Source organism: Anoplolepis gracilipes, chromosome 4, assembly GCF_047496725.1.
Source record: "Anoplolepis gracilipes chromosome 4, ASM4749672v1, whole genome shotgun sequence".
Lineage (NCBI taxonomy): Eukaryota > Metazoa > Arthropoda > Insecta > Hymenoptera > Formicidae > Anoplolepis > Anoplolepis gracilipes.
Window position 1 is genome coordinate 7,974,489 of NC_132973.1, and position 12,561 is coordinate 7,987,049.

The 12,561-nt window shown below is 29.8% G+C and overlaps 2 protein-coding genes across 2 annotated transcripts; both read left to right on the forward strand.

Moving 5' to 3' along the window:
• The first annotated feature begins 1,286 nt into the window (after positions 1 to 1,286).
• On the forward strand, positions 1,287 to 4,802 carry LOC140664755 (protein obstructor-E). Its single transcript, XM_072890195.1, has 5 exons — positions 1,287 to 1,506; positions 2,565 to 2,759; positions 3,138 to 3,322; positions 4,083 to 4,315; positions 4,624 to 4,802. The coding sequence occupies exons 1-5, from the start codon at positions 1,458 to 1,460 to the stop codon at positions 4,658 to 4,660; spliced, it is 699 nt and encodes a 232-aa protein (XP_072746296.1). The 5' UTR covers positions 1,287 to 1,457; the 3' UTR covers positions 4,661 to 4,802.
• Positions 4,803 to 6,049: 1,247 nt separating this feature from the next.
• LOC140664844 (protein obstructor-E) lies at positions 6,050 to 9,405 on the forward strand. The gene is made up of 3 exons (XM_072890364.1): positions 6,050 to 7,058; positions 7,949 to 8,366; positions 8,927 to 9,405. The coding sequence occupies exons 1-3, from the start codon at positions 6,803 to 6,805 to the stop codon at positions 8,952 to 8,954; spliced, it is 702 nt and encodes a 233-aa protein (XP_072746465.1). The 5' UTR covers positions 6,050 to 6,802; the 3' UTR covers positions 8,955 to 9,405.
• Positions 9,406 to 12,561: the final 3,156 nt, after the last annotated feature.

Here is a 12,561-nt window from a genome sequence, read left to right on the forward strand (position 1 = left end):
CATTTTAGCTGCAATAAAATATTGTAGTTGTAACATATATCCTATCAAAAATTAAAAATCTTATCAATATAAACAGCTAAAATAAATATGTAATACTTCTAATTGATATGATTAATATCAATTCAATAAAGAACATAGCATCATTTATATTTTAATATTTAACATTGAAAAAAATAAAGGAAAAACAAAATTGTTTAATTTTTTTTCATTGTATAATTTTTTAATCAATAAGAAAGTAAACATTAATTAAAAGTAATGAAAAAAACGTAAATGTACGCAATGAATTAAAACATATTTAATATTTTATAATATTTTTGTATAAAATATTTTGTAAAACATGTTAAAGAAATTTCAAATAAAATTTTATACTTTTTTTAAAACACATAAAAAGTTTCTCCGATTTTATATTTTTTAATATGACTATTGACATTATAAGTATATATAGAACTAACTTTAATATTTTACTGTAATAAACCATTCTCGCAAGATAAATTCTAACAGACAGTAACAATGTCTCAGATTTTTTTAAAACAATCAAAGCGAGAGCGAAGGTGAATGTTAAATGGTAATTATAAGAGTAGAAAGCCTAACAAAAGGCTGTTATGGTCAACCGCAGTCAACGATGCGTAGTTTAATACGCTTCTTTAAAAGTGTTTATTTAGAAATAGAACGAAACCATACTTCTGAATATTAATGGTTTGTTACATTTTAGAAATGTTTTTTTCATCTTAAGCTTGATTTATAATATTTAACAAAGTTCTTTTTTTGTTACTTCTATTATTTCAAATATTAATATGTTTTTCTCATATATTTTTGTTTTCATATTATCATATTTTTTATTAATTATTCTAAATATATTTTCCACATATCCCTACTTGCACAAGACACTTTTTTACCGAAGTATAATAAAGTATTCCCTGCTTGTCCATTAAACTTATAAAAAATTAATACAGTACAATTCTCATAAAAAAAATAATTAAAATATTAACAAAAATTGTTTTTTTTTTTTTTATTCATCGAGATTTGTTTTAACGTTACTCTTCCGGACGTTTATCTGTCATTGCCGGATGCATTGCGATTTGCATTTTTCTCCTTGAAGAAAAACGCAAGGACGTGGAGGTGAGAGCGCTGAGAGAAGGAAAGAAAGAGAGAGAGAGAGTTAAAAGTATTCCTTCCTTATGTCTCACTCTCGTTTCCTTTCCCTCTCTTGTCTCCTCGATTTTCATTCTCGACCGGTGTCCGTCAATAAAATGTGACGGCGAAAGTGGGAATTGTCTGTGATATAGTGGGGATCCATCGGGTATAGCCAGCCGGCTGGTAGACGAAGAGCTGCAGTTACGCGAGAACGACGCCATTCCAAAGAGGGACCAAAAATTAGATAGCCTAAAATAATTCGTCCATTACAGTGAATTTCAGTGCAAAGATCATCTCGCAACAGAAAAGTATAAGACCGGAAGATGTTCACGGCCGGGATCGTCACGTTGCTAGGCGCGATTGCGCTGACACGTGAGTATCGATCGTTGGATTATCATTCTCTATAAAATAATGCAAAATGATATTTGCATCGCATTTATATAATTATACAAAAATATCAAACTTATTTAATTTCTTGCGATATTAAAAAATTAATTATTATTTTCATAAAATTATTTCTGAAATATATTATCATAAAATATTATTTACAGTCAAATATGTAATAAAACATTATTTATTATCATTATATTACCATTATGACATCATTATATTATCTTCATATTATTAATATATTATAATTATATTTTATAATTAATTATTAATATATTAATATTATCATAAAATATTATTTGCGATTATTATATTTATTATAATTTGATGTTTTTAAAAAATTTTAAATTTGTAAAAGTAAAATATAAATTTTGTTAATAATTTTATAAAAAGATACATGTATTAATATACTTTGATATTATATTTTACAGTTTTCTCTGAATTATAATTTCTGTTTATTTACTTTTGATATAATAATTATTGCAAAATTCGTAATTTCGAAAGCGGACTGAATTCTTTAAACTTTAAAGATTGTATTAAAGTAATATTAAAATATTAATGCACAAACGCATTATGCATCCTGCAGTTTCTATATTTTTATAATTCTATAATTTTTTCATTTTTATAATACTACATTAGTACATCAGTACAATAGTATATTATAGAAATCTGTTTGTAGATTCAAACATCAAATGTGTGTGTTAATGAATTATTTATTCATTGACAGAATCACGATAAAAAAAAGAATGCGAAAGAGAGCAACGCTCGAACTCGGATAGAAATGTCTATTGGTATTAGAACTCAGAGCAGAGACAGTGCGAGAGAGCGAACTTTCTAAAGCGTAAATGTCAGTCTCTCGATCAGCGGGTTGCATAAGTGCGGCTGAACGTGGTCGAGACAAAATTACATAATGACGAAATATAATAATGCCGACCCGACGATAAAGATCGAACAAGTTCGAATGTCTTCAATTATCGGAAATGCCACCGAAAATTAATTTTCTTGAAAAACCGCAAATTAATATCAATAAAATGTTACAGACGCCGCATTTAATTGTCCCAACAAGGACGGCCAATACGAGGACAACAAGCAATGCGACAAGTACTACGAGTGCACCGACGGCATCGCAAGGGAAAAACTGTGCCCAGACGGTCTCGTATTCGATCCTCTCAATCGCAAGGTCAACAAGTGCGACCATGTATTTAACGTCGACTGTGGTGATCGACTCGAATTACGTAAGACGATATCGATCAAATTATAATATTTCGTAAAGGAATATCTTTTTGAAGGAGAATAAGTAAGCACCTGTACTAAAAATTGCTAACCTTTTAAATAAAATATATGTAATAATTAATTTATAATATATATAAAATAATATTATTATAATTAGTTGTTGTTAACTGAATTTTTCTTGCTAAATACTCTTCAATTCTTATATTTTAAATGTGTTTTTTACTACGTTGTGCAAATCACATACCTATTACTTTTTTACATCTATATCGGTGAAATTAAGACATTTGATATTTTACATACATTATGCATTAATAATTAAATATATATTTACTAATTCTATATCAATGAAACTATAAATAATTAATGATTCTTGTTGATAGAACCCCCGCAACCAACAAGGAAATGTCCACGACGAAACGGATTCTTTGCGCATCCCGATCCGACGGTATGCAATGTATTTTACAATTGCATCGATGGAGAGGCGATCGAGATCACTTGCACCACCGGACTGCATTTTGATGAGTATAGTGGAACTTGTGTATGGCCTGATAGTGCTGGTCGTGAGGTAAAAAAACCTTTGGTATTTGTTTTAGCTTTTTATTTTTTATTTTTGTTTAGCCATTATGAAAATTAATATATTAATGATATGTCTACAAAGTTAATTGACATTAAAAATTTCAGAGAAAAAAAAGAGGAAAACAAAAACTTTTAAAAAATATTTTTAATATTTTTAATATATTTATAAATATGTGATATATATGAAAAAAGTTAGAGTTACATATGTTTCGATGAAAATATGAAGGAACATATTTAAAACTCAAACAAGCTGCGAACTTATCCGTTAAATCTTTAATTGGGAGAAAGTACATACGTCGTATTTCTAATACACCTGTAGCGTATATACTTTCTCTCTTACATTTACAAATTCTTCAACAAATTTAATTTAAAATATTTAATAAAATTTAAAATATTTCTTTACTCAATTATCAAAATTTAATGTAATTCTAAAGCAAATTTTTCAAATTTTGAATTTCAGAATTATACTTAAGAGAACAGATAACTTACTCCTTTCCTTACAAGATGTAATTAATAAAATTTTAATTCTGTATTTAATTTGTTAAAATTCCTACTATTACATAAAATAAAAATAAATAATTAAAAACTAAAATGGAGATTAAAACATCGATAGTGTTTAATGTAGAAAATATATCCACTAGAATTTATCTCGTAGGAATAAAGTTTAATAATGCTAATAATTAGAAAAATGCACATCTTATTATATTAATTAATAATGATGAAAACAAAAAATAAATTGTGTAATGCAGGGTTGCGGAGTCTTGGGTAAGAAGCTGCAGGACGGCTTCGAGTGCCCGAGCGAGGGCCAGGTAGACAGCAGGGGTATGCTGGTTGACCATCCCAAGTTCGCGCATCCTGAAGATTGCCAGAAGTTCTATGTGTGCTTAAACGGCGTTACGCCACGTGAGCAGGGTTGTAGCGACGGCACGGTTTACAACGAGGAGCAGCAGAGATGCGACGCGCCCGAAAATGTCCCCGGATGGTACGAGTCGTTTGTCATTCATTATATTATTATTATGTTATCATTAACAAGCACACGTGATCTGATTAATACTTTCTAAGTACAGCCAATAAGTTTTCTTAAATTTTAATTTTTCATTCATAATTTTCGATTTAAAGATCTTATTTCCAATCTTCATTTATATATGTATATATATATTTTTTTTTCATTTTTTTAATTATATATTATGTATATATTGTTTTTGAATTGATTAAAGTATTATTAATGTTATTACTGTTATCCTTTCTTTAAAGGCTCAAAGAGTTTAATAATTATTGTTTGTCTTGCAGCGAGGACTGGTACAAAGACGACGACAAGAAGCCGTAAGGAAATCATCAGTGTTAATCTATCCCGTATCGGGACATTTCATGTTTCGCTCTAATCATGTCACCTTCTTCGCTCAACAAGTAATCCCATTGTGTGTGTTTAGCCATTTGAATGTTTTGGAATACATTTTATTTTTACCTCATGTGTCTGCCATTTTTTAAAATCAAATCCCGTTCTTCCTTTTCCATTCTACTAAAATGAACAGCGAATTAAAATCATTTCTCTTTGTGATAAAAAATTATTCAATTATTAAAGAAACTCGAGAATTTTGAATATTTAATGTGTCATTAAGAAAAAAATCAATTAATAATTGTAAATTGCAATTACAAAATTATTCAATCGATATAATTAAAGAAAATCGATAATGTGTCATTAAGGAAAAAAATAAATTAATAATTGTAAATCGCAATTATGACTTGTAATTGTAGCTTATAAATTATGAATAAAAATATTAATTTATATAAATATTTGTTCGTGAAAAAAAATAGAAAAAAATTCAAAATATTTGTCTAATTAATAATATCACTTATGTATTTTAACTATTAAATAATTATAAATCTTCACAATATTTTAAACAAAATCCAATTTATATTATATGTCAACTAAAAGGAAATAAAAAAAAACGAGAGATATTTTTTTTATAAGATTATTAAAATTAATTGGCACACATATATTCTTTTTGAGAGTTAATAAATTTTTCTACAATATAACAAGACTTTGTTTTCGATAAGTACTCCAAACGACATTCGAGGAGCGTGTGTAAAGGCCTTGAATCGTTCTCGTTACGAGATCGGTCGACTATCACTTTCTCCCGAACTGCTGGCTTGTTTCTCGTTTTACAATTTATTGTCTCTCTCTATCCCTTTTCTTTTTCTTCTTTCTCATATTGCTTCGCTTTAGTATACAAATATGTTCTTTTCAAAGAAAAGTTTATTCATACATGTGCCTAACAAACTAAAAAAAATTTATTCGCTTTTTATCAATGAAAAATTAATTTATTTCTCTTACATGACAGATACGTTGAATTATTGCGCACATTCTTTCATGCAACTTTCCAATTTACGAACATTCATCGCAAATGTCACTTGTTGAAGATTTTTGAAGATTTAATCTATTAAAACGCAGATTTAAATTCAGCTGATTAATGATATTCAATTTTGTCATGATTATATGAATCACGACGTGATTCTTTTCTTTCTAACAGACAGAATTTTAAATAACACAAATTTAATATAAAATTAGCAATTACAAAATAGTACATGCTACAAAATAATGATTTTTATATCACTCTCGTTTATCTATTTTAATTATTTTTTAATTTATGAGAATATATTTCTCGCGTTTTGTTAATGAAAATGATTAATTGGAGCGTAATTGAAATGCATTTAATTTGAAATAATTGGACATCTATTTCACATCTTTAATATACATGAGATCATTTCTTTCATTTTGTTTTTAGCCCTGCAAAATAGAAAAAGATGATTCCAAATAGTTAATTAGCATGTAATCACTATTTACCGAATTAAAGAAACAAATAAATAATTGTTTCAATAAAGCCATGAAAAAATTTCTCTCGTTCCGCTTTCGGAAATATCTCGATTCGATCTACTAATAGAATTGATTAGATACCTAAGTCGCAAATGTAACACGCTGCAGTCGTATTTGCAATGCAAGTTTCAAACTAGGTAGGAACAGCAACAACAAGTTGCCGTAGCAGGAAGTATATCTGAAATCTATATCTCTTTTGCATCGATAATAGTGCAATGCAATAAAACTTGCGCCCGTGTATTCATTAGAATGTATTCGCATCGGAAGAAAAGAGAGTAACGAGATTACGATTCAATCAAGAAGAGAGAGAAAGAGAGAGAAAGAGAGGACTTTCGGCAAAAAGAGGGGCAAAGTCGGGAGAAGGGAGGATCGGAAAATGTGCAGCAACAAGGATCTGCCAAGGTGGTGGTGAGACTGCGAGCGAACGAAACAGGACTCGTTCCGGGCCCTGCAGTCACATTTTACCAACGTCGCGACGCGCTGCTGTCGACGTAGTCGAAGAGAAGGACAGAGAGAAAAAGAGGAAGAGTTTTCTGGGGGAATTTTAAAACAGCGACTCGAAAAACTTTGGGATTTTTCTCCGGGATATCAAAGATGGGAAAACGCGTGATTTTTCGCCGTCTTCTACCGTTTCTGAGCCTGGTGACCTTGAGCTGGGCACAATTCCGATGTCCGGAACCCAAGGGCTTTTTCCCTGACCCGGAACAGTGCGATCTTTATTACGCCTGCGTGGACGATCAACCCGAGGAGAAACTTTGCAAAGATGGGCTCGTCTTCAGGGATGATAATCCCAAGAAGGAACTCTGCGATATTCCAGCAAACGTGCCTTGCGGTGATCGCGCACTTTTACGTAAGGTTCAAACTATATTCTCTAATCTAGGTCTTCATTAATTATTATAATTGAATTTAAATTAAAATTATTATAATTCTTCTTGTTAAGCGAAAATTTTGCCTGTCTAAGATTCTCTTTTCAGATTGTAAAAATTAATAACAAAATAAAATTTTTCGAGATTTTTATCAACACAGTTTCGTGTGTAAAAAAAATTCACGCTTGAAAAAAAAGATATGTGTATTTTTGTTCATATTATTTAATCTTATTTAGACCAAAAATTTTGAGCCTAAAAATTTGTACTCAGCAGAGAAATAGAATTTTTCGAATCGTATACGATGCAAAATTATATTTAATTTAAATTCCTTTTATCTAAATATACTTCTGCAGCTCAGCAAACTAAAAGAATGGGCGATTCGATAGTGTCACGAAAATAGAATGGTGCAAACCGGTTTTTCGACGAACGAACAATCACATTCTTTCTCGAATATGGCGACACTTTAAATCATGCCAAATCAGTTGTAGACTTTTGCATAAATAATAATATTTAGCCATACAAATATATGTACATATATAATAGGATATAAAAATTTTTGATTAAAAAATTAAATATGAAATAAATTTAAATTTGACTTCTTAAATGTTCAATGTAAAAATTGTTTATATAATTTATGTATATGTATTAGGGACTATTTTGGTTATAAATTCTAAATCAAAGTGCATGTAGAATGTAAAAAAATATAAAAAATCTATTATAATAATTATATGATATTTATTATAATAATTATTATGATAATTATATGATAATTAATATACATATAATATATAATATTAATATAAAAATTATATATTATATATATAAAATAATGAATATATATATTACGTAATAATTATTATAATAATTATGACAGAGGAACCACATCCTAGCAAGGGTTGTCCGCGCGCAAACGGCATCTTCAGCCACGAGGATCCGACCGCGTGCGATCGTTTCGTCAACTGCATCGACGGGGTAGCGCAGATAGTACCCTGCCCACCCGGTCTGATCTACGAGCCTAAAATGTCGAGCTGCGTTTGGCCGGTGGACGCCACTCGCTTGTGCGAAAACATGAAACGCGACGTCCTGGACGATGGCTTCGTCTGCCCGGACGAAGACGTCGCTGGACCGTCCGGTAGGATTTTGCCGCATCCCACGTATCCGCATCCCGAGGACTGCGCCAAGTTCTACATCTGCAAGAACGGCGTGGTGCCGCAGAAGGGTCAGTGCGACCCCGGCACCGTGTACAACGAGGAGATCTTCAGATGCACCGAACCGGAGAACGTGCAAGGATGGTGAGTGTACTTCTTTCTCTTTTTCTTTTTTTTTTTCTCCCTCTTGAAATTCCTCTCCTTATTTTCTTGGCAGAATTTTGACTTTAATCTTGGAATATTTGTACATGATTTTGAATATCATTATTGTTTAATTATGGATTTGTTTGTCTCATTTAAAATAAAAAAAATGTAAATATATAAATTATTAGTTTAAGAAATCTAATTTTAAGAAAGCAATTAGAAAAAAGATTTTAATTTAAAATACAAAGAATTTAAATTGGTTCTAATAAATTTTTCATCTGTGTTAATGTTTCAAGAATTTTAATTAAGATTAATTTTAATAATAGATTCTCTGAGGAATTTGTGAAATCTAGCTCTGCTGAATATGTTCTTACAAAAGTTTATAATATTTTTCGTTAATTATGTCCATTAATTCTTTTCAATCGTTCTTTGTTTTTAGAAAGAAAATTAATTATAACTACAATTATAAAAAATTATAATTTTAACTTCCATCTCTTTTAATTTTTTTAAAAGAGAGTATTGAATTATCTTTTATGACGAAATGCAATTTAATATTTCAGCGAGGACTATTACAAGCGGAAAAACTGAACGAGAAACACCGAAGGCGCCGCAATTATAACTGCAGTTACATGTGTAATGCTCATCTTTTTAAACGGACAATAAACGCGTGTGATATGCACGCTTACGTAAAAGTCGCCACGCGGTCTTTGCGAGAGCGAACGTGCTTTCGTCCTCTGCCCGCGACATATACTACCCCCTTTCTCCTTTTACGTAAACAAATTTACCTTTGGAAAATCCACAACATATTAATTGTAATCGTCGGTTGCTAACTTGCGAAAAGAAAAGATCGACGATATCACAACTTCTATTAGATAAATTCTCCCCTTTTGAACCGGTTCAATTTTATGTAATTAACGATTATATGCGCGCGAGGTGGAATTTTAATTATATTATAAAAACATACATGCGCATAAACTTGCCATTCCGTGATTAAATAACTTTAAAGAGAGAGAGAGAGAGAGAGAGAGAGAGAGAGAGAGAGAGAGAGCGAAAGAAACGAGATTATTTATTATATTTCAATCGGAAATATATTTTAAGTCATTTTCACTTCCATCTTGGATGTGCAATACTTTAGATAACATCATTTTTACTTATATGAATTACACTGTTATGTCTCAATGTTATTTATTAATTAAATATTAATTAATTTTCATATGTAATTTTATCAAGGTTATTCTAAAGATGTTTAAAGATATCATGCGAAATCTATTGTGCAATCTATTGCATAAAAAATATGTAAAATAAAAAAATAATAAAATAATAGTCTATAAACGTGAACATATGATTATATTATTTATCTTATAAATCCTAAAATAATATTTTCACAAAAAAGAGATATTTCAAAATATGTTAAATAAAATATTTAAAAGTTTTAAATATATATATATATATATATATATATATATATATATCTTAATTATTTTTTAATAATATTTAATATATATTAAATTTAAATAACGTGAAATATATTAAAAAGGCATAAAAAATATAAAATAAACAAGATTAATATATTATCAGAGGTATTACAAATTACTATTAATTATTAAAAAATATTATTTTTAGAATTGTTAAAATAAAAAGAGATGTGACCTAAAAATATTTCATTCAAATAATCAATTTCAAAATTCAAAAGCACTACTTGAATGACATTGCGTTAAGTTTTTCATCATGAGTTTTGCATCTTATATACTGTTGTAATGTTGTGTCGTGTAACTTAAATCGTTAATATTTATCGCGTGTTACGATGAACGGTACTTTCTCTGACGTGAGAGACTGAACGTCAAAAATCTCCTCACCCCACAATGTTCCAGAATGCATCGCGAAATCGCATCTCTTTGAATATATTTCGATCGGATTTCACTTCAGTAAATCAAATGTCAGTTTAAGAATTAGTTAACCGATTCGTAATAAAAGTTGCATCTCAGGTTACATCTTATATTGTCATCTTTCTAGATACTATTTGACACATTTTCTTAATTTTTGTTATATTTTATTAACAAATTTGTATGCCTTTAAAAACCGAAATATAAGAACAAACGGCAATGTTTCGTTTGATTTGACAGGATTTAATAACAGGGTAAATAATAAAACAACAAGCCACTGTTTTTCTAGCTAGCAGACAATTTCTCCTCTCTTCTTATCCGCCTGATAGCAACCTTTCTCTTTACGTAATCCGCGATGCGCTCGACGAAATACATCAACTATTAATTTTATACCTCAACTATTAATTTTTTACTTAATTCGTAGTGCGATAAATCCATTTAATAAAAATAAAAATAAAATAAAATATAAAATGTAGAATTTAATTTAAAAAATGTAGAAATGTGTTTAATTAAAATAATAAATTGTAGAGTTTAATTTAAAAAAATTAAAACAAAATATTTTTTCTCTTTTAACACTTTAAGTGCTAATAAAATAAAGCTATCTCATATACATTATGTTTAAAATAAGATGAGATATCTGTTGTTACTGTTCTAGCATGTTTTTCTGTTATTATATTTTGGACAATTTATTAATAGAAAGTTACTAATTGTCATTGAAATTATTAGCTATCATCGTAACGTACCCGCTCCGAATGTCTGATCAATCTATCGACCTGTCCGGTTTGCCTCGACTGCTTTCACTATCTGGCAATCTGGTCCCTCCTCTCCGGGACCAGCGCGATAGGTCTTGCGTAAGGCCAGTTATAAGACCGGGGGCCTCACTAACATGCCTGGGTGTTTGTACAGGAAATCACGTGTTCGCACCACGATAATGATATATGAAGAACGCCTCTGCGCGCATACACGTTTCGGTTATACGATAACACGTGTTACAATGCACTTAGATGAGAGTATATATTACACTGCAGTCGATGATATCACGGAGCACAAGAAAATTGTACCTTGACATTAACTATTAAATGTAATATGTCCTTGCTAAATTATCATATTGTGCGAGAATCTCGCTTTCTTTTTAATAATGCAGAATTTGTATTGCTAAAGTGTCACGTGCGCAAGAGAAATTGGATAATTAAAATTTTAAAAGAATTTAAAGAAGATATTCTCCTCTCTCTTTCTACATAGTTATGATAATTTCTGTAAACAACTATAAAAATATAGTTATTTAAATTTGACAGTCATTAATTAAAATGGACTGAAATAAAAGCTTCATTATAATTATGGTTTATTAATTAACACAGACTTTCATTAATCGAGTAATCTTTCAAGTACATCTATTATAATTGCGTGTGATTCCTCAAATTGCGCAGTTGATGTGAAGCGTGTTGAAAAATAGTCATTCCACTTGCACAGCCATTCTCTTCGTTAAAAACGCAAAAATGTTACGCAGTATTAAGTATGCGGAAAAATAATAAGCGTGCTTGTGCAACATATTGCTGTAGATCATATACGTTAGAGATTTGCATCCTTAGACATTTCGAGAGGTGCAAATTGCGAAAGGAGATCGCACTTTGACATTAACGTCATTTATTCATGCATGATGCATCGTGATAATCGATCAAGAAGTTAGAATGATTAAAAAAATGATAGATCGTGAAATGAGTCTCTCGAAATGTTCCTCTAAAGCTAAAGAAATAGTTTTCGTTTCTTTATCTAATTAATCATTACGCAAGATGGAAAGAGTGTTTAGTTTTAAATATAAGTTTCTTAAGAGTTCTTATAGAAGATAATTAACACATCTATTATAATTAGTATTGCTCAGAATTAATTGAATTATTACATTCAAATATATTTGGATTATATAGATTTGATTTTTATTCAAATCGCACGCGTTTTCCTTAAATTCAGACTTTACTTGACTGATTTTAAAAGGAGAATAAATTAATTTTATAAAATGCTTTAAACGATGCGACAAATTTCCCTCTCATCTTTTATCCTATATTCTTCGTACAATCAACCTCTCATTATCCTAATTCATAATATTCTTACAGAATTTGCTTGATAATAAAATTCGTAAAAAAATCCTACCTACACATTTTATAAAAAAATTTCTAAAATTTTCCTTTCCCGAACAATTCAAGAGACATCACCATCGAAGAATGCAACCGCAAGACAAACAATTCGTTAAGCACGACGCTGCCAGTCGACACGTAGGCAAACCAGGGACATTACAGGGGGGACATATCCTGGTGGGG